This window comes from Bufo bufo, chromosome 3, assembly GCF_905171765.1.
Source record: "Bufo bufo chromosome 3, aBufBuf1.1, whole genome shotgun sequence".
NCBI classification, from domain to species: domain Eukaryota; kingdom Metazoa; phylum Chordata; class Amphibia; order Anura; family Bufonidae; genus Bufo; species Bufo bufo.
This window is the reverse complement of record NC_053391.1, coordinates 319,315,237-319,337,597: the sequence shown is the minus strand read 5'-3', so window position 1 is coordinate 319,337,597 and position 22,361 is coordinate 319,315,237. Positions and strand designations below refer to the sequence as shown.

Sequence of the window (22,361 nt, the reverse complement as noted above, 5' to 3'; positions counted from 1 at the left end):
TATTTGGGATTGCCGCGTCTGACGGTCGGCTCTATAAATATATCACATGATCCACCCTGTCCGATAAACACCATAAAAAATAAAAACTGTGCCAAAAAAAGCTATTTTTGTCACCTTACATCACTAAAAGTGCAATACGAAGTGATCAAAAAGGCGTATGTACCACAAAATAAACTATAGCTCTCAGAACATGGAGACATTAAAACATAATCTTTTGTTTCAAAAATGCTATTATTGTGTTAAAGTGAAATAAATAGACATATTAGGTATCGCCACGTCAGTAACAACCATCTCTATAAAAATATAACATGACCCAACCGCTCAGGTGAACACCTTAAATTTTTTAAATAGAAACAGTGCCACAAAAAAGCCTTTTTTTTTTTTTTTTTTTTTTTTTTTTTTTTTTTTTTAACCTTACATCACATAAAGTGTACCGGTAATAGCAAGCGATCAAAAAGTCATATGCACCCCAAAATAGGACCAATCAAACAGTCATCTCATACTGCAAAAATTATACCCTACCTAAGACAATCATCCAGAAAATAAAAAAAACTATAGCTCTCAGACTATGGAGACACTAAAATGATTTTCTTTTTTGTTTCAAAAATGATAGTGTAAAACTTAAATAAATAAATAAAGTATAGATATTAGGTATCGCCGCGTCCGTAAGAACCTGCTGTATAAAAATATCACATTACCTAATGCCTTTTTTTGTCACCTTACATCACAAAAAGTGTAATACCAAGCGATCAAAAAGTCATATGCATCCTAAAATAGTACCAATCAAACTGTCATCCCATACCAAAAAAAATGAGCCCCTACATAAGACAATCGCTCAAAAAACAACTATGGCTTTCAGAATGTGGAGACATAAAAAAAAAATTTTTTGAAGATGCTTTATTATGTAAAACAAACAAAAAAAGTAGTCATATTTGGTATTGTCGCAACCTGCTCTATAAAAATAGCACATAATCTAACCTGTCAGATGAACATTGTAAATTAGAAAAAAATAAAAACGGTGCCAAAACAGCTATTTTCTTTTTTGTTACCTTGGCTCACAAAAAGTGTAATATAGAGCAACAAAAAATCATATATATTCTAAAATAGTATCAACAAAATGCCACTTTATCCCGTAGTTTCCAAAATGGGGTCACTTTTTTTGGAGTTTCTACTCTAGGGGTGCATCAGGGGGTCTTCAAATGTGACATGGTGTCAAAAAAACAGTCCAGCAAAAACCACATGGCGCTCCTTTCCTTCTGCGCCCTGACGTGTGCCCGTCCAGCAGTTTATGACCACATATGGGGTGTTTCTGTAAACTACAGAATCAGGGCAATAAATATTGTGTTTTATTTGGCTGTTAACCCCTTGCTTTGTTAAGTTTTGAATACCTTGAGGGGTGTAGTTTCTTGAATGGGGTCACTTTTTTGGAGTTTCTACTCCAGGGGGTCTTCAAAATCTGCCTTCCAAAAACCAGATGGCGTTCCTTTCCTTCTGCGCCCTGCCATGTGGCCACACAGCAGCTTACGACCACATATGGGGTGTTTCTGTAAACTACACAATCGGGGCAATAAATATAGAATTTTGTTTGGCTGTTTAAAACCCTTGCTTTGTTACTGGAAAAAATAGAAAATTAGCAAAATATTGAAATTCCATTAACTCTAACCTAAAGGGTTAACAAAGTTTGTAAAATCAGTTTTAAATACCTTGAGGGGTGTAGTCTCTCTAAAATGGGGTAATTTTTGGGTGGTTTCTATTATGTAAGCCTCACAAAGTGACTTCAGACCTGAATTGGTCCTTTAAAAAGTGGATTTTGGAAATTTTCGGAAATATTTCAAGATTTGCTTCTAAACTTCTAAGCCTTCTATAACGCCCAAAAAAAATAAAATGACATTCACAAAATGATCCAAACATGAAGTAGACATATGGGGAATGTAAAGTAATAACTATTTTTGGAGGTATTACTATCTATTAAAAAAGTAGAGAAATTGAAATTTGCCAAGTATTTTTTTTTATAATAATTTTTTTTATTTTTGACTCTATTTCACCACTGTTATGAAGTACACTATGTGACAAGAAAACAGTCTCAGAATGGCCTGGAGAAGTAAAAGCATTTTAAAGTTATTACCACATAAAGTGACACGTCTGATTTGCAAAAAATGGCTCTGTCAGGAAGGGAAAAATGGCCTGGATGTGAAGTGGTTAAGTTTTACACAGTAAAAGCATTTTTGAAATTTTAAAATAAATCATGTTTTAGTGTCTCCATATTCTGAGAGCCATAGGTTATTTTTATTCTTTGGGTGACTGTTTTATGTAGGGTCTAATTTTTTGTGGGATAAGGTGACTGTTTGATTTGTACTATTTTGGGGGGCTTTTTGATCGCTTGGTGTTGCACTTTTTGTGATGTAAGGCGACAAAAAAAATTGTTGTTTTAGCACTGTTTTTATTTAATTATTTCTATGGCATTCACGTGAGGGGGTGGATCATGTGATATTTTTATAGAGCCAGTCGTTACCTAATATGTCACTATAATGGGCAGACTAGATGGGCCAAATGGTTCTTATCTGCCGACACATTCTATGTTTCTATGACCCGATGGAGATGCGGAGGGCACCCCTACTGCGGCCATAGACTTGTATTATGATGGAATGAATAACAGAATGCCTCTAAAGGAATTCCATCATGGAATTGCGTTATGATCTGTGGTAACGGAATCCATAACGCAATTCAGTAAATACCATAACACGAACCCGCACACGAACTTCAAAATAGGAAATTCGCTCATCCCTCCTGATGAGATTTAGAGAGTCCTGCTAAGTGATATTTCTGGCCAGGTTTTCTAGCATAAATGTAACATCTCTCTAGATAAACTACGGTATTAGAAACATTTTCCCCATCTCTATTCCTACATATTAGCAAAATAAATTATGACAGTTACACTTTAAGGCCTATTGCACACAACCGTATGGCTTTTTCAGTGTTTTGCGGTCCGTTTTTAACGGATCCGTTGTTCCGTTTTTTTGTTTCCGTTTTTCCGTATGGCATATACAGTAATTACATAGATAAAATTGGGCTGGGCATAACATTTTCAATAGATGGTTCAGCAAAAAACTGAACGGAAACGGAAGACATACGGATGTATTTCCGTATGTGTTCTGTTTTTTTTGCGGACCCATTGACTTGAATGGAGCCACGGAACGTGATTTGCGGGTAATAATAGGACATATTCTATGTAAAAACGGAAATACGGAAACGGAATGCATACGGAGTACATTCAGTTTTTTTTGCGGAACCATTGAAATGAATGGTTCCATATACGGACCGCAAAAAACGGCCAGTAAACGGGAAAATAAAACGGCAGTGTGCAGGAGGCCTAATAAAAAAAAAAAAAAATTAAATAGTGGACATTCACTTGACCCATTTGCCTTACAGCAACTTACACATATAAATTAGACTAGGTTATTAAGAGGGAACATCTGAAAATGGCAGCACCATTTAAAAGAACAGTAACATGATGATGTGAAGATTTAACTCCCTTTTTTGTATTCTAGGTTTCAGCATTTCCATGTCATTTATCTGTATCAGCTGGGCCATTTTGGACTACCATCAATCATTGAGACTGTTCCTAAAAGGAAAACTGAAGCTTAGCAACTTCTCTTCGGCCATTTACTACTTATGGAACTTTTGCCTGATTTCGTCACGCATCCTCTGCATCACACTTTTTACAGTCACCTTCCACTGGATGGTTGCTCTGCACTTTCTTCTTCTCTGGTCAGTTTTCTTTCTGTGGGCCACTCTGCAGAAGACAACATTTATGAAGCACAAATGCCTGGAGATTGTCTACAGGGCTACAGTGGCCATCATTCTTTACTTCTCATGGTTTAACATTGCTGATGGAAGAACCATCTACAGATGTATTGTATACACTGTGTTTATTGTCATAGACAGTGTGGTACTTGTTGTGTCTTGGGTACAATTTAGGTTCCCATCCATTTTGGATGAGTATGAAACGCATATTATTGTGACTAATATGGTATTTCTTGCTGTAGGTGTTATTTTAAGAGCGCTTTATTACAAGAATCTACACCCCACTGTTCTTAGCGAAATAAAACAGTACTATGATGAACCAGATGGCATAGGGGCAAAAACAAATGGGAGGTTACTTTCAGCAGGTAAGACGGGGCAGCCGACTAATCGCAGAATGAAGTTTTTGGCAGAGCAAATATGCTAGGAACATTGGCAACAGATCTGTACTATATATTCTATAATAAAAAAGCCCTATACCACTAAATGCCCTATAAACAAACTACACAAGATAATAACATAGTCTTGAGAGCTATTCATACTTTATGGCTGCTCTAGTGTCTTTCTGATAAAACCAGCTACACGCAACATTTTTTGTTCGGCTGAAAGTCTGCATGTATGCCGGAAAGCGCCCGGATTACCGCTGGATACCATTACAGTGTATGGGAATTTAGCAGTGCACAGTATCTGGTTATGCCAGATATGATGAACTCTGGCAGTCTGTTCCTCCACCAGAACAGACTGCCGTAGTTCACAGCGTAAATGTAAACCCAGCCTAAGGCCTCTTGCACACGAACATATGGCTTTTTTCAATATTTTGCAGTCTGCAAAAAACAGATCCGCAAAAGATACTGATGACGTCCGTGTGCATTCAGTTTTTTGCGGAATGGAACAGCTGGCCCCTAATAGAACGGTACTATCCTTGTCTGTTATGCGGACAAGAATAGGACATGTTCTATTTTTGAACAGAAACGGAAGGCATACGAAGTACTTTCCGTTTTTCTTGCGGATCCATTGAAATGAATGGTTCCATATATGTAACGCAACTTTTATGCAAACACTTTTTAAGGAGATTATCTGTTGAGAGTTTGCATTTTGGGGCTGAATAACAGAGGCAAAAAATAAATAAATGCCCCTTGCTGTTTGGAGGTCCAACATTTCTGATCCCTCTTTCCCACATCCTGATTGATTAGCTCATCAATTAATGTGGATCGGTCACTGCGCCGTGCTGCCTTGTTGAGAGGCAGTCATGTGAGATCAGGTCAGCTGTAGTTTAAATCACACACAACATTGCGGCAGATTTAGGGATCCTAAAGATGGTGTATACTTAGACAAGGTTGTCTAGACCTGCACCACAATTATCACCGGGACTCAGGCTGGACGATAAATCTGGTGCATGTATAGACACTTTAATGGCATACTAACTATTGGTTGGCTTTGCTTGAGACAGAATTTTTATTTTATTTTTTTTTGGTTATTTGCACATTAAACCACCCCCTTGTTGGGCTAGGCGCAGATATTTTCTCTAAACCACACTGCACCTCATTCTGGCACATTTTACATCAGAATCTAGGTGTATTCACATTAGTAAGTGTAGGCCATAGTGTTGTTTGGCTAATGCACCAAACACAGGCCCTGATTTACCACACTGGTTTTGCATTTATTTTGGAGTAAATTGTGACTTTTCAGTTTTTATTGTAAGACACAATTATAAATGGTCAGAAACAGGCCAATGTTATTTTTTGCCCCTGGTAAGTCTGCTTCAGAAATCCAGCTGTTTTGTGGGCATTCCTGTGGCGCAAAGGACCGCTCGTTTGTCTCCACTGCACTCCACTCCTAAATGTATCCCCTGAGCAGATGACAGAAACAAGATGTGAACCCAGCCTAATTTAGAAAATTGTTATTGTGCACGCTCCTGCACTTTGAGGGTTTTTTGTTTCTGCCGTAACCTTAAACTGGTCATGATGGTTCATAAAAAAACAAACATTTAAAAAAAAAAATTGACTAGAGGAAAAGCAGGCAGAAACATGTGCAAAATGGCAGTGTTATTTTCAAAAGTCCAGTTTGTACATCATAGCCATCTTACAGTGTTATGGTACACCCTTGGGTAGGGATTCCTGCCAATCCAGTTATATCTTTTTATCTGCACACTAGTGCTACCATCCTCCATTGTCAGGAAGTTATTAGGTCTCTCCAAAACAAGTAGTGGTCTTGTTTAGGAAGTGATGGTGTATCTTAGCGATAAGACACCAGTTCTAAAGATGATACAGCAGGCAGTTGTCAGGAAGAAAAACGTTCCTCAGCAGAGGAGACCGCTGCTATTACATGCCGCGAACTCCACCACAGTATGGGGAGGAGCAATTGCTCATCCCCATAGAGATGTATTGTTTGCTGGTAGCAGAGTGTGTTGACATTGCACAAATTCTGTCTGCACAAATGATCTATTACCCAGCATTTCATGGAAAAACCTCTTTAGTACTGTACAGCAAGGCTGTAATACAGCTTTTGTGAATGGCAAGCCAGCAGCAACTGCCATTTTCACAAATAGTCTGTGGACAGTGTCGGAGATCTGTGAAATGTTCCAAAATGAAAACTGTCCTTATTGCTTGTAACAACCAATCACAGTGCTGCTTTAATTTCAAATGGTGATCTTAAAGTAAAAGCACTGCTAAGGCTACTTTCACACCTGCGTTCGGGGCTCCGCTTGTGAGCTCCGTTTAAAGGGGCTCACAAGCAGCCCCGAACGCATCCGTACTGCCCTAATGCATTCTGAGTGGACGCGGATCCGCTCAGAATGCATCAGTCTGGCAGCGTTTAGCCTCCGCTCCACTCAGCATGCGGACACCTGAACGCTGCTTGCAGCGTTTGGGTGTCCGCCTGGCCGTGCGGAGGCAAACGGATCCGTCCAGACTTACAATGTAAGTCAATGGGGACGGATCTGTTTGAATTCGACACTATATGGCTCAATTTTCAAACGTCTGAAGCTACTTTCACACTTAGACTTTTTTCTACAATATAATGCAGACGGATCCGTTCTGAACGGATCCAAAGTCTGCATTATATGAGCGGATCCGTCTGGGCAGACCCCAGATGGATCCGCTCTGAACGCTAGTGTGAAAGTAGCCTAATGGTTGCCATAGGCAACAAAAACAGTTTCTTTTAGGCCATTTTCATAAATCTGCCCCCTTGTGGCCATACATTAGAAGGGGGCATTCACACGACCGTAAGTGTTTTGTGGTTCATAAAACAAGGATACCGATTGAGTGCACGCTACATTACTGAGCAGACCCATTGACTTCAAGGGATCTGCATGTTGTGGCTAAGTATAGGAATGTCCTATTTTTGGCGGAACAGCCACACAGATGGGTAAGCATACATAACCGGACCACAAAACACTTACGGTCATGTAAATGCACCCCAAGTGTATTGGTCCCACCTTTTCTTCTTTTTAATACTGCTGCAGGACCTCCTGAGTCCTGAAACCAACACTACATTATATTTCCAATACAGCCATAAGTTCTTTAAAAAAAACAGCATACATTTAAAAGAAATATTGTACGGTATGCTTTACAATACAAATGACAGCCGGACTGCATTGCCTTTGTGATTGGTTTCACATTTGAAAGGGGTTGTCCAGGGTTAGAAAAACATGACTACTTTCCTCCAAAAACAGCACGACCCCTGTCCACAGGTTGCAGGTGGTATTGCAGCCCTGTCTCGACTCCAATGGAGTTAAGCTGCAGTAACAGACACAACCCATGGACCCCCTGTGCTGCTGTTTTAAAAGAAAGTAGCCATTTTTAATCCTGGTCAAGCCCTTTGAAGTGACTACTCACATGTTAATGTGTTTACTAATGGAAGCATAGAGCATGTTTCCTACTAAAGTGCCTTCTTATTGCTGGAAACACATGATTGTGTGTGTAATTATATATATTTATATATATATTATTATAGTGTAACTTCTATATTTGTGTGCTTGTATTTTTGTTTTGTTTTTTATTAAGGATTACAAATGACAGTATTATATTTTTAATATATTCTTATAAAAGAGCCATTTTGTGAAATGTTAAAGAGGAGCTGTCACTTCTCCTGATGTGTGGTTTAGTAAACTATTATATTCCACATGAAATAAGAATTCTGGAGCATGTTGATTTGGAGCTCTGTTGTATGGTTCCACTGTTATTCCTCCAATATACGTATGAATATCATTCGCATACACAGTCTTAGGCCTCATGCACACGACCGTTGTTTGGGTCCGCATCCGAGCCGCCTATTCACTTCAATGGGGCCGCAAAAGATGCGGACAGCACTCAGTGTGCTGTCCGCATCCGTGGCTCCGTTCCGCGGCCCCGCTAAAAAAATATAACACGTCTTATTCTTGTACGTGCTTTGCGGACAAGAATAGGCATTTATATTGCCGGCGCCAGTTCCGTTCCGCAAATTGCAGAAGGCAACATGGGCGCCTTCCGTTTTTTGCGGATACGCGGTTTGCGGACTGCAAAAAACGTCACGGTCGTGTGCATGAGGCCTTAGAGCACTGCTAAATGTTCAAGTTTTTGATGCAGTTTTTAAAATCCACTTCTGGTTTTGGCTTCAGCAGTGGATCATAAAAGGTAACACCCAGCTGTCAGTTTATTAATATATTTCTAGTAGTAATAACAGAAGATCAGTAGTAAGAATGAAGATACTCTAGCATTGTTACTTCATGGAAAAAACACTATTCACTAACCCAGCCATGTCAGGCAAGCCGACAGGTCCTCTATCTTCTCTTTGGTAAAGACTGCTACTTATGGGACTAAGCTGCCTTAAAACCTTTTTAGTCTATCATATGTGTATATTTTTTTGTTTCAAATTAAACAAAGAATTTTTGTTGATTTGCTTTATTTTATCGTTGGAAAAGTTTAGCAAATGCTGAAATCCGGAGGTCGGTTCTATAATTTGTAGTGAATGCACATTAACAATACAATGACTTGACAACCACAGCACAGGGGTCCTTTAAGGCTACTTTCACACTAGCGTTAAAGGTTTCCGGTATTGAGTTCCGTCATAGGGGCTCAAAACCGGAAAAAAACGCTTCGGTTTTGTCTCCATGCATTCTGAATGGAGAGCATCAGGATGTCTTCAGTTCAGTCCCTTTTTACGGTATTTGGCCGGAGAAAATACCGCAGCATGCTGCGGCATTTTCTCCGGCCAAAATTCCAGAACACTTTCCGGATCCAGCATTAATTTCCATTGAAATGTATTGGTACCGGATCCGGTACCAAGTGTTCCGGCAAAAACGGTGCCGGTTTCCCGGTCTGCGCATGGACCTTTCAATCTGTGAAAAAGATAAAATACCTGATCCGTTTTTCCGGATGACACGGATCCGGTATTGCAATGCATTTGTCAGACGAATCCGGAAACAAATGATATCCGTTTGCATACGGATTCTTCTAACGCTAGTGTGAAAGTACCCTTACACTGACAGATTGACACACCACATTCAGCATACTTCTGATGTGAAAATAAAAGTATTGTGAAAGGTTTTGTACCGTTATCCGCAGCACGTCATCCACAAAAAAGATTCAAACCAAAACAAACAAACCTTTTATTGCTTGTCGTGCAATTGTTGGCCATGAACATTCATCCAGTCATCACCCCCATGTAAAGCCCTTAGATATTCTAATACAACAGCAATGACGCATTAAATGCAGCCACTGGTCATTCTGCAGTTTAATACCAAGTAATACATTTTATTCCTGCACTTGATAAAAACAAAATCTATTCTTTGGGCAGCATCATCATCAAATAAGGTTAATGTCTCTTTCCACTGCAAGGGTTTGTGTCCCTTTGTTGGCCACCAGTTACGAGATGTAAAAACAAGACAAAATAGAGAGGAGAAAAATGTTTTAATAAGTTACCAACTTCCAAGGTATAGTAATGGGAGTCTCTTACCCCTCCCTCATCGAGGTATTTCAAAGTTTTCCAGAATGGTTATTAAGAAAACAACAAGAAAGACAAGCCATTGCAACTTGAGTTGTTGTTAAAAATCCCAGATGAATGTACAGCGCCCCTGATCTACATTCAGATTGGGGGTCTGAAAGATTTAGTCTGATGCAGACAGTATCCAGCTGTAGTTGAAAAATGGGAGGATTTCATCTAACATCAGGATGAAATATAGAATAAGTCAGGATCCACTGCTACATTTCATCAGATATAACACATCTGCCATCATTAAGATGGATCATATGGTTAATGTCACAAGATGATGCCCTTACTTTGGTGGTAACACACAACATAAGCTTAAAGAGGTAGGTGGCATGTTAAATAACTAGCAAGAAACTGAAGAAATGGTCTGGCAATTAACTGAAGAGGTAGGTGACAGACAGTTGGACATTCTGCAATACTGAATGACAGAAACTTGCAATTGGTTTCTCATCCATGGAGGCCACAACGTAAGGGCTTCTTCCTCTTCCCAGAGGTCGACAGATCAGATCAAACAGATATTTCGTAGGTTAAAAAAGTGTAGTTCTGCTTGTCTCATTCCAGCGGACCTGGTGGCTTGTACAAGAGTCAGTGCTTCCCTGGTACCTCACAAAAAGTCCAGCTCCAGGGCTTGATGTAGGGAGATGAGGTCATGGTGGTTTGTGATCCTCCAGAAAGGCATGTTATGCTAAACAAAACGGGAAACAAAGTCTGCGTCATCTCAACTTGAAAGATCAATGGAAGAAACAATATTAGTATTTTGTTAGGTAGTCTACTGCATCTCTGATATAGGACAGGGTTGGTCAATTGTACTCTGTGTATAAACTGTCAATTCAATTTATATATACTATACACTACTATCCTGTGCCTGCCTAATTAGGCTGACCAGCCTGATGTTCCCGAAGTTGTCTGTCTGCGAACCAGGCTAGGATCATGTGCACAATGTACACCACGAGATCCACAAAGTGCCAGGGGCATATGATTTGAACGGGAGGCAACCGTTAAATGTCAATACAAAAGATCTTAGTCTCAACAAGAGGGGGATGGAACATTATTTTTCTCACTCAGGACGCGACTATTTATAGCTGATCTCTGCCACTAGAAAAGTTTTGACAGTGCCAACTCACCATACAGAAGCAAGAGACAAGGTGTGGCATAACGCTGACACAATGCTGGTGCTTTTCTGAAGTGAAAGCAAAAGGCACATTATATTATCTGTGCGCTATGTACTTTTGGACTAAAGTTTCAGAACATAACATATCTGATGGTGATAAGATTAGAATAATTCTATTTTAATGGAGCATTAACCCTAAGGTTAAGATGATGCCTAGTGAGCGCAGGATTAGGCGAGTTTGTTCTTCCTGGAGATAAGCTGCTGACAAACACCTCACCGCTTTCTCTACTCTCCCCAATAAAGGAGTCGGCTATTGAAGGTGTATGGGCACATCTGACGTCTGCTGTGCAGTTGAATACAATCAGTGGGATTACAGATGGGAATTAGGAAAAATGTCTGACTCCACAATCATTTGATCTTTCCTTTATAACCACTTCTAAGAAAAGCCTTAGAGTGCATTTTAGAGTCTGTATTACAGTGACAAGGACCCATGGCAGCTCAAGTAACCCAAAATTGGATCACCATAGGGTGCTATAATATAAGTTGAGTTCACTGGAACCACACGGAGGGTGAATAACATTGCAGTAAAATGACAGATGTCTAGTAAAGAGTAGTCCCTTAAAGGGTTTCTATCACTTCGTATGACATAATTAGCTCTCAGACACTAGCGATCCGCTAGTGTCTGTTCTGCCCAACCATCCTAATATAACAGCTTTTGGGGCAGCCGTTTTGCTAAAAAAATAACTTTTATAAATATGCTAATGAGCCTCTAGGTGCTATGTGGGCGTCATTAGCACCTAGAGGCTCCGTCTACCTTTATACACAGCCACCACCCAGCGCGTCCCTCCAGCCCGCCCCCATCTCCTGCTGAATGCGATCCTCCGTGTGACTCAGCGGACGAATTCTCGCGCATGCGCCGTGCGCGGCTGTATTCGGCGCATGCGCAGTGAATGTCTGACCGCTTCCCTGCTCAGACATCTCCACTGCGCCTGTTCCTTGGAGCACTATGACGTCATCGGCGCAGTGGAGATGTCTGAGCAGGGAAGCGGTCAGACATTCACTGCGCATGCGCCGAATACAGCCGCGCACGGCGCATGCGCGAGAACTCGTCCGCTGCATCACACGGAGGAGGACATGGGCGGGCTGGAGGGACGCGCTGGGCGGTGGCTGTGTATGAAGGTAGACGGAGCCTCTAGGTGCTAATGACGCCCACATAGCACCTAGAGACTCATTAGCATATTTATAAAAGTTATTTTTTTAGCAAAACGGCTGCCCAAAAAGCTCTTATATTAGGATGGTTGGGCAGAGCAGACACTAGCGGATCGCTAGTGTCTGAGAGCTAATTATGTCATACGAAGTGATAGAAACCCTTTAAGGGGTGCCACTGAAATAAATATTTAAGCCGTATTCCCCTCTATTACAGTCCATTTTATATAAATGATGAATAGTTTTGGGTTGTTGGGGTGGGGCTGTAGTTTGTGCCAATGGTGACACTTTTTTTTTTTTAAATCAGTTTAATTTTTTTAACATTTTGCCCCATTAGGACATGAGCTTTGCTGCATATTTTTTTTTTTTTAAACTAACGATAAAAATGTTATTGCCGATATGTCCGCTTCTGGATACACTGTAGAGCTGATCATTCAGCGTCATGTACAGTCATCAGGAAGGAATGGACATTGATTAACCATCTCTGCTTCTCTATGCAGAGACACTGACACCTGTCACCCTGCTCACACAGCTGCAGGATTTCAGCTACATGTGGAACAGCTGGACACTTCAAGACAGTCCGTGGTCTACACGTGCAACAGCACTTCTAAGAACCTACTGAAGATTATATAGTTCTTGTACCTGTTTGGCAGCCATTTCTTCATCCCGACCGTCTCCAATAACCACATAGGTAACCTTCTTCCCAAACCTTGTCACTATCCTTTCAAAGCAGCTCTCCTTCCCTAGAAGTGAAGACAAATATTCATATAACATACTGTACATTAATGCAATACCAACATTACTCATGAAAAATGCAGGAGAATGTGAATCATATTGTAAAAATCTTTATTCCTAGGTGATGGAAAGGTATATAATAAAATCACAACAGCTTGGGAGCCACAGGGTGGAGACCACCACTTATACATACTACAAGCTTTCGGGTATGACTACACGGCACAGTTGTGACACAGCCACACTGGAGCGGTCCTGTGGGCCACATCTGGCTCTAGTTGACTAATGAAGGCCGGACAGTTTGTGGCTCTACAGAAGTCAAATGACCATTGTGTTTGTCCTGTAAACTTTAGTAACTAAGCAGTCATTAAAGGAAATGTGTCACCAAAATTTTTATCTGCCAGTTAAAACCAAACAGCGACACATCTCCTTTTTTTTTTCCCTAACCAGTTTATTTTCTGATTACTGAATTTTTTATGAAGGCGGAGGCTGTCATAGTGCTCGAGTTGTTCTTAACATTTACAAAGCATCAAAAAAAATGCTCTATGGCAGCCCCATGGTCCATAGGCACCATGGACAGGAGGGGACCTCATTGACTTCTATGGGAGAGTTTTCTCCGAATGCTCTGTGACCTGTGCAGATGTCAGTGTACAAGGAAAGAAAATAGATAAGATCTGACAATCGCCTATTATGAATGGTGGATCCTGTCTTATCTATACACAGAGGTGATATCATTACAGGCAGGATTAGAATAATATATAACTACAAGTAAAGTGATCTGTACAGAGCAAGAAGTGGGCGAAAACTGCGGGATTTTATGACTATTGTTTAAATATAGATATTGACATGGAGAATAAAAAAAATAAATTCTTCGAAAAATAAGTTAAACATAAAAATGTGATTTAAGCAATATGTCATTTTCATATTGCCTTTAACCTATTCGTGACCACCAATACGCCTTTTAAAGGTGGCCACTTAAAAGACCTTAGTGAGCACTACGACGCACGTGGCGTATCAGAGTGGGGCTTGTGTCTCACATGAGAGCTGAGCTCCTGCTGTAATGGCCTGGACTGGCAGAAGCACTGGTCCCAGCTGTTTAACCCACTAAAGGCCGTGGCCAATAACGACAGCGGCATCTAAGGGATTACATAGGGGGCAGACTTCCTCTGTCTCAGAAAGAAAACCCCACAAATGCGATTGCAGGGTGCCGGTGTCTTTACATGGCAGCCTGGGAGCAAATCAAGGCCCCAAGTCTACCTGCAGTGCTTCCCATCCGTCTGTGCCTCTCTGGTGCACCCTGATGGAGACTGTCAGTATAACACTGACAACATCATGTAATGCGTTAGCAATACAATGAATTATAGAAGCAATCAAAAGATCACCTGTTACAGTTCCCAAGTAGGACTAGTAAAGGGTAAAAAAAAAAGCATTTTATTAAATTTTAAAAAAGCTTTTTATTGTGCAAAAGTAGTAAAACGTAAAAAAAAAATTATTTGGTATCGCAGTAATCTTGCTGACCCAGAGAGTAAGGTTATTATGTTATTTATGCTGCAAAATTAATGCAGCAAAATTAAATGAATGCAGTAAAATCTCAGAGGTAGTACTGCTGTTTTTTTTTACATCCCTTCCCAGAGTTAGGGCTCATACACACGGCCATAGTTTCTGTCCACATCCGATCCACATTTTTTTTCCAAAAGATGCACACAGTCCAATATGTACCGCTCACCTCTGCATATCCGTTCCACAACCCCCCACCCAAAAAAAAACTAAAAAACAACATTCCCTATTATTGTCTGTCTGACAAGGATAGGACATTTCTATAAAAGTTACTAAATAAATGGTAGCATACACTCAGCAGTGTGCATGAGCCCATAGAAAAAGTTAGTCAGTAAGTTATGTGTACTTGTTTGACTGGTTTCTCTCAGTGATATATACAAAATCATAAGTCGTCAAATTTTCTGTTTAGGATGGAGACCATGTAAAAAGTTACCTATTTTTGTAGCGCTGTAAATGTTTTCAATTGGAAAAATTTCCCCCAATCCATAAAGTAGGACTTTCGCAAGGGCCGGTACTAGTTGTGTAGTCGTTATTAGCACGTTAACACAATTCTTTCTGTTGAGAAGAAAACAATGAGTCTGCTAGATGTAACTGACCAGAGGAGTCTAGACAGCAGTGGGAAAGGAACACTTACAGAATAATTGGGAAATTTAATGATATGTTTAGTATTCCAATAGTGTCAAATAAATTCTGGAAGTCAGGAATTGGTACAGAAGTTACCAGTGCTTACCTTGACTTGATAAGCAGTAAACATTTTAATGCCGTTCCTAACCAGCCATCTGTTAAAGTTTCTATGTCAGCTCTCAGCCTCTGGAGAGAATCACGCCGCTGTGGGCTGAGTAGTGCTGTCAAGAACAGAAAAAGTATTACAATAAACTCATGCCTTTTACTATAAGGCTCTGTTTACATTTGTGTTGTAGTATGCATCATAACTGGAAACCACTTTACAGTGTCAGATCCGTCTCATGGTGGACACATGGACCACTTGACTTTTAATGGGGTCTGTCGGTTTCCACCATAGTGCAATTTGCTTTGACGAGAAGAACAGGGCTGCGTGCTGCGCTATGGAATCTGCGATGGAGACTCTGATGCAAGTGTGGATGCAGCCTAAGTGAACTTTACAGTTCTTGTGACTTAGTGACTATGGAATGGAACTTGCAATTACTGGAGTAGAATACTGTCAACTAGTTATCAGCTTATTAAAGGGGTTGTCCTATTTCATGATCATTTTGGGGTAATTAACACTTTGCTTGTTATAAAAGGGAGTCTGTCACCTAATTTTCACCAATATAACTAACACTGCCCCATAGAAGATTGCAAACGCTTTCCAAGCATATCTGTGTGTACTATGTGTCTGTATTTCATGTCCAAGAAAAGCACTTTTAGGGTACTTTCACACTAGCGTTCAAGTTTTCCGGATTCCTCTAACGCGTGAAAGAGGCCTTATTATGCTGAAAAACAGCTCCCAAGTGCTCAGCTGAAAGTAAAAACAGCTTTCACTCCTGACTCGATTTCCAGCGGCTATATCTTCTGATATAGTGGATATAATGCTATGATTCTGGTATCGTTGGAAAGGTCGCTTTCAAACAAGGTCAGGTTCATATTTCTAGTGGCTACCAATCCCAAGATATGAGCAACTAAAGCAGCCCTCCCCTCTTCAGTCTGGTTTGCTTTGGTCACTTGGGAGCTATTTTCCAGCAGAATAAAAGTGCTTTTCCTAGACATGGAATACAGACACAAAGTGCACACAGGGATGCTTGGAAAGTGTCTGCAATCTTCTGTGGTATAGTGCTCTTGGTTATATTGGTGAAAAAGAGGTGACAGACTCCCTTTAAGTTTTTTCGGTGGCGACCAAGAATAAATTAGCAATTCTGGCTTTTTTTTAATTTTTATAAAGCGTTCTCCGTAGGGGATGATTTACATATTTGTGTAGTGCAGGTCTGACGTGGCAATGCCAAACATGTGGAGGAGATTTTATTTTTGGAATTTTTTTTTTCATTGAAAAGCGTATTTTCAATTGAAAAAAGCATATTTTTTATTGGAATTTTTTTAATACTTTAACTTTTTTTTTTTTAATCACTTGATAGTCTCGCTAGGGGACTATAACAGGCAATCTTTTGATTACTTCTAAAATACAATGCACTATCCCTATTGACATTGGAGAGGTGCAGCCTGCTGAGGAACACTCAAGGCAGGCTTGGGGCCTACACCAGGTCCCAACCTGCCTAAACACACACACATGCATTTGCGGTGTGCCAATGGGAGACAGAGGGAGTCCGCTCCCTCTGTCAGCGCTTATATGCGGCAGGTCCGTGACATGTAATGGGTAAACAGCCTGGATGAGCACTCCTGCTGATCCAGGCTGTTAGAGCAGGAGCAAGGCTCTCATGTGGGAAGAACCCATGCAGTGCTTACAAAGAGTCGCGGTCAAAAGGCAGTGGTCTAGCGTAAGGCCCCTTAGTGACCACCAATACGTCTTTTTACGGCATTTACTAACGGGTTAAGGAGTAAAGGTCCCTTTACATGGGACAATACAGCAGGTGATTGTCGGGAAGGAAATGGTCCTTCCCAGCAAACGCCTGCTTGTCAGAGGAGGAGACCGCCGCATTTATATTCACAGTATGGGGAGGAGCAATAAATAATGCCATCGCTCGTCCACATACAGACTCGTTGTTTGCTGAAAACAGAGTGTGTTAATACGGCAATGACCTGCTGCCGGCAAGCATCTCGCTTGTTCATCGGGTAATCGGTGGCACCTTTACACCATCAGATAATCACTAACGAGCGATTATCTGGTGAATTCTCAGCACGTGTAAGGCCCCTTTCACATGGGAGAATTCCGTGCGGGTGCAATGATTGAGGTGAACACATTGCACCCACACTGAATCCGGACTCATTCACTCCAATAGGGCTGTTCATATGAGCAGTGATTTTCACGCATCACTTGTGCTTTGCTTAATCTATATTCTGCGTTTTTTCACGCAACGCAGGCCCCATAAAAATGAATGGGTCTGTGTGAAAATCGCAAGCATCCGCAAGCAAGTGCGGATGCGGTGCAATTTTCACACATGGTTGCTAGGAGATTATAGGGATGAAAGACCCCTTAAAGTGTATTCACTGCATTATTTTCCCTTATAACTATGTTCTTAATACAGAATGCTTACTAAAATGTGGATTGGGGGGTTAAAAAATAATAATAATAATAATGAACTCACCTTATCCAATTGATCGCGCAGCTGGCATCGTCTTCTTCTTTCAGGACCTGCAAAAGGACCTTTGATGACGTAATCGCGCTCACCACGTTGTGAGTGCGGTGACGTCAGTGCAGGTCCTGCTGAATGAAGATAGAAGATTACGTCAAAGGTTCTTTGACAGGTCCTGAAAGATGATGATGCCAGCTGCGCGATCAATTGGATGAGGTGAGTTAATATATATATATTTCCAAAAAATTTTTAGCCTCTCAATCCACATTTTACTAAGCATTCTGTATTAATGTTAGAATGGAAAATAATAAAATCAATAGAACACATAAACCCGAATTTCAGTGAAGAAGTCCGGGTACCACATTCAGTTTTTTCTCACGCGCGTGCCAAACGCATTGCACTCGTGCGGGAAAAAAAACAAACATCGGAATGCAATCGAAGTTAAAACGGACTACAATTGCGTGCCTACTCACGCGGTTTTCCCGCAATGCACACGCGACGCATCCGGAGAAAATCGGGGACGCCCGTGTGAAAGAGGCCTAAAGGGCCCTTAAGAATTCTGAGCAAATGCAGGCCATATAATACCTTATTTACATAAGAGGGCAGGAGCAACTTCTGCCGCTGTGTAGTTTATGTGACTCATATTGAAGACATTTTTACCTGTCCCAGGGAACATGATACATTTCTAGAGAGTTCTAACATACAAGGGTTTAAAACCATTTTCAACTTTGTGATATAACATTTGTAATCCATGTATTTTATTTAGGTCATGTCAAGGAAGAGGCTGTTGTAGTCATGCATCTGGGTAAATTATGCAACCCGTACAATCCACTCCTATTGCTACTCACCACTGACATTGCTCTTGTATTTCTCATACACCTCAGTGACCTTCCGATATCGAAATGCTAGCTTTCTCATCCAGTCCATCCCACCTTGTACCCCAGTGCTGGAGGGATAATTCCTGTTTACTGCAGAACCATTAAATCCATCAGTGGTAAAGCTGTAGTTACTGCAAAATTCAAGGAAAGTAATTTAGTTAGAACTATATAAATCAATTCATCTTTACAAATCATTACTTTAGCCGCAAAAAAAATAAATAAATACGCTTTCAAAAGAACACCATGTCACATGGCGAAATCAAGAGGAGAGGTCAGACTGAAATACTGAGGCTTTATTATCGGTTTGAAGCAAAGGTCCAAGTGGTACCATACTGGTCAGAAGAAGAATTTCTCTGAACAGAACGCCTCAACCTTTGAAGTAGATGGGACACAGCAGCAGAAGAGGACACCTAGCTCCACCACAATTAGCAGATGCACCTCAACAGCTGAACACAGGAAAATATTGCTGGTTATGAGGAAATGCGATTGCATTTGCCATAAACCAAACGGGTCCATTAATACATCCTGGCTTGTATCAATGGTTCAGGCTAAGTGCATCTTAGGGAACAGTCATTTGACACACCTGGACACCTTTGGGGGAAATTTTATTTTATCATTTTTTTCAATGGGTCTTTCAAAAATTGCAAACTGTTAGGCCGAATGCACACGGCCGTGTTTCACGCCGTGCGCTCCTGCTCTCAGCAGGAATCCAGACCGTGTTACCACGGACCGCTCACGGCCGTGTGCATTCGGCCTTATTGTCAGCTTCACAGTGAATCCATCAGAAAGCAGCTGTAATGGCTGGATCTGTAGCCCTTATCTGTACTTTCCCAACAGCTCCTAAACACACATTATAGCTAAATTCTTAGCCGTTTGAAAGTCATCAGAAAATCAAATTTTTATGTTAAACACATTTTTAATTTTTGATGGTTATTTTAAAATTTTTATGTCAATATCTATATTTGAACAAAAAACATAAAATCCTGCAATTTCGCACTGGCTACTAAGCCTAATAATAGACTAGATTAACTTTAGTTACCTAAATACAGAAAACCTTGTTAAATATGAAAATGTAAAAAACTTATTTACTTATAGTTTACATGTAAAAGAACTCAACTGGACAGATGTCAATAGCTCCATTCCACAGTGGACTCTAATACTGTAGTCAGGTATAGTAGTCTCTGACTCATGTATTACTGAGCTGTAGATTACTAAATCAGCCACTATCCGAGCAAGCAAGTCAATTTATTTGTACTATAATTAGAATTATCGTTTACCATTTTTAAACCCAAGAACACTTGATGCATTTTTTATGTAGTCTACAATAAAATAACTTTGACAGGGAGGTTGATCTGAGGCTCATATCCTGAGTTATGATACTTTTTCTTAATATGCAAATTATGCCTTTGGTGCTGATGAGGGTGTCACCATTGCTCTTGGTGCACCCAAGCTCCGCTCATTTCTTCGGCCAGTCCCTCCCTCACCGCCTGGCCCTGTCAATCAAAACAGCAAGGAAGTAAAACATGGGCACAACTAGAGCAATGGAAATGCCCTCATTACACCAAAGGCCTCATTTGCATATTAAGAACAGGTATAACTTGAAAACAGAGCCACGGATCAACAAAAGAAAAACAGTGTTTCAATCAGGTGAACCACAGCTATGTGTCTATGCAAACAGATAGATGGGGAGGTCGCTGGTGACAGATTCCCTTTAAAGGCCTGTTCTCTTCTGGACATATATTTCATATCGATAGAATATGCCTTAAAAGTACGATAGGTGTGGGTCTAAACTTTGGGACCTGCCTCTTACGCAAGAACAGGGCCCCGCTGTGTATACAGAACAAGCCAGACATGTGCGGCTTTTGCATTCACTGCTATTGGACTTACACAAATAGCTGAGGCAGTATGTGGCTATTTCTGGAAGTCCCATAGTGGTGAATGGAGAGGTTGGTCACATAAGCTCAAAGTCCTCTCCATTCAGTCCTATGGGACTTCTGTAGCAGTGAATGGAGAGGATGCCTCTCATGCGGTGGGATCCCAATCTTGTGATGACCTACTGTCCAGATGAGACATCCCCTTTAAACCCAACAATGGGACTTAAGGGGTATGAAAGATTATGAAACATTCTGGATTGTAGACCAATCAAAGGGAAACAACCAAAATAAACTTGTAAGGGCAAAGAACCTCCAGGAAGGAAATCAGACCAAAATAAATACTGTATGTTACTATCGCACACAACTGATCATCCTCTGCTCCATGTACTTCTACATCTGGTCTTGACAAATTCAAGGTTTAACAAGTGCCAGACTATCAGATGTAAGATTATACCGTATTTATGAAAGCTTGCAAATTTTAATTATAACCAGACTTTTCCAAATTGGGAAGAATATAAAACATTTATTGATCAATGGATTTCTGTGCAATGCCCACCTTAAATCTTGACCATTGTCATCAGATGCCACATCTTCCACATGAACCTGGTCACACTCCTGTGATACACAATAATTCAATGAGGTTATAAAGCCGTTTCATTAGCCATATATCACATGACTTCATTTCAAAGATGTTAAGTTGCTGTATCTCTACACGAGTTTTAGCCATGGAGTAACTTGCCAGTGAGGCAATGTGCTATATAATGTAACCTACTTTGTCACTGTACAGATTACACCATAAATGTGCAGACAGACATTCCCATCTTTATGGCATATACACAGACCCTCAATTCTCCCACAGGGGTCCCAAAAATGGGACCTCCACCTATCAGGCATGTATGGCAAAACCTGTGGAAATGCTGCAAATACCCAAGATGAGAATACTCATTTACATTGACTGTTTGAGAGATGACAAATTTGCAAACCGCCAGAAAAATGCTAGCCCCATACTTACCTCCAAATCATTAAAAAATAAATGCGAGTCTGCCACTTCAAAGATCATTTCTTCCATGGCTAAACCTGAGCCCACCACCAATGTGGGGTCCTAAATAGACAGAAAAGCAAACATTACCATTTGGTATACCTTAATATTACATGCAACAGCATGCCTCTATTTATCTATTGTTATCCCAGTATAGATTACAGATTAGTAAAACTATGCCTTCAGATTTTGGTAAAAAACCCAACTGGGAATCAGTGTTAACAGTTACTTCTATTAGACATCCTTTCATACACTTTTCTTAAAGGGGTTGGCCATTTCCTGGTTACTGTTGATCAATGTGTTTGTGAGATGATTATATGGCACTTACTAATATAGTCTTTGTTGTAATTCTGCACCATTTTCTATATTTTCTAAGGTATGCCCCCTTGTTTGCCAAGTCTTTTCTGCTGTCTACACAGAGATCATGTCCACAAAATGGCTGCTGATGGAAGGTCATGTGATCCAGCAAATCACCTCCATGTGATGCCTCCTCTATTCAAATACACTGAACCTGCCATCTGCACTTGCACTGTTGGGAGTTTAGTGCAGGTGCCCTGTGTTTGAATGGAGGAGACCTCACATGGAGGCGATTTGCTGGATCACATGACCCTCCATCAGCAGCCATCTTATGGACAGCACAAAACACCTGGTGAACAAGGGGGCATACCTTATGAAATCTAGAAAATGGTGCAGAATTACAACAAAAGCTATATTAAAAAGTGCCATAAAGTCATCTTACAAACACATTGGTCAACCCCTTTAAATAACGATCAACGCCAGATGGTTAGAGGGATTTCCAAGAACCATGGATGGCAAGTTTCATTTTGCCTCAGTTATTAGTGGTCTCACAGGTCATGTGAAACTGACTGGTTTGTTCCCTGTTGTGCTTCAGTTATACACACACACACACACACACACACACACATTTGCTTCTTATGGGAAACACACACTCTAAACTTCAACGTGTACACAATACACATATAGAACTGGCAG

At 40.6% G+C, this 22,361-nt stretch overlaps 2 protein-coding genes across 3 annotated transcripts in view; one reads left to right on the top strand and one right to left on the bottom strand.

Moving 5' to 3' along the window:
- XKR8 (XK related 8) overlaps window positions 1–4,263 on the top strand; it is a 38,780-nt gene extending 34,517 nt beyond the window's left edge. Inside the window, exon 3 of the mRNA XM_040424332.1 lies at window positions 3,549–4,263. Coding sequence (XP_040280266.1) covers window positions 3,549–4,228 — 680 coding nt within the window. The 3' untranslated portion in view covers window positions 4,229–4,263. The remainder of the gene's footprint in view (window positions 1–3,548) is intronic.
- A 5,783-nt stretch (window positions 4,264–10,046) lies between these two features.
- EYA3 (EYA transcriptional coactivator and phosphatase 3) overlaps window positions 10,047–22,361 on the bottom strand; it is a 90,352-nt gene continuing 78,037 nt past the window's right edge. For both annotated transcript variants that reach the window (XM_040424330.1, XM_040424331.1), the window contains exons 12-18: window positions 21,342–21,431; window positions 20,886–20,944; window positions 18,426–18,586; window positions 15,105–15,219; window positions 14,808–14,929; window positions 12,728–12,828; window positions 10,047–10,453 (exon numbers count right to left, since the gene is read on the bottom strand). In XM_040424330.1, coding sequence (XP_040280264.1) covers window positions 10,373–10,453; window positions 12,728–12,828; window positions 14,808–14,929; window positions 15,105–15,219; window positions 18,426–18,586; window positions 20,886–20,944; window positions 21,342–21,431 — 729 coding nt within the window. In that variant the 3' untranslated portion in view covers window positions 10,047–10,372. The remainder of the gene's footprint in view (window positions 10,454–12,727; window positions 12,829–14,807; window positions 14,930–15,104; window positions 15,220–18,425; window positions 18,587–20,885; window positions 20,945–21,341; window positions 21,432–22,361) is intronic.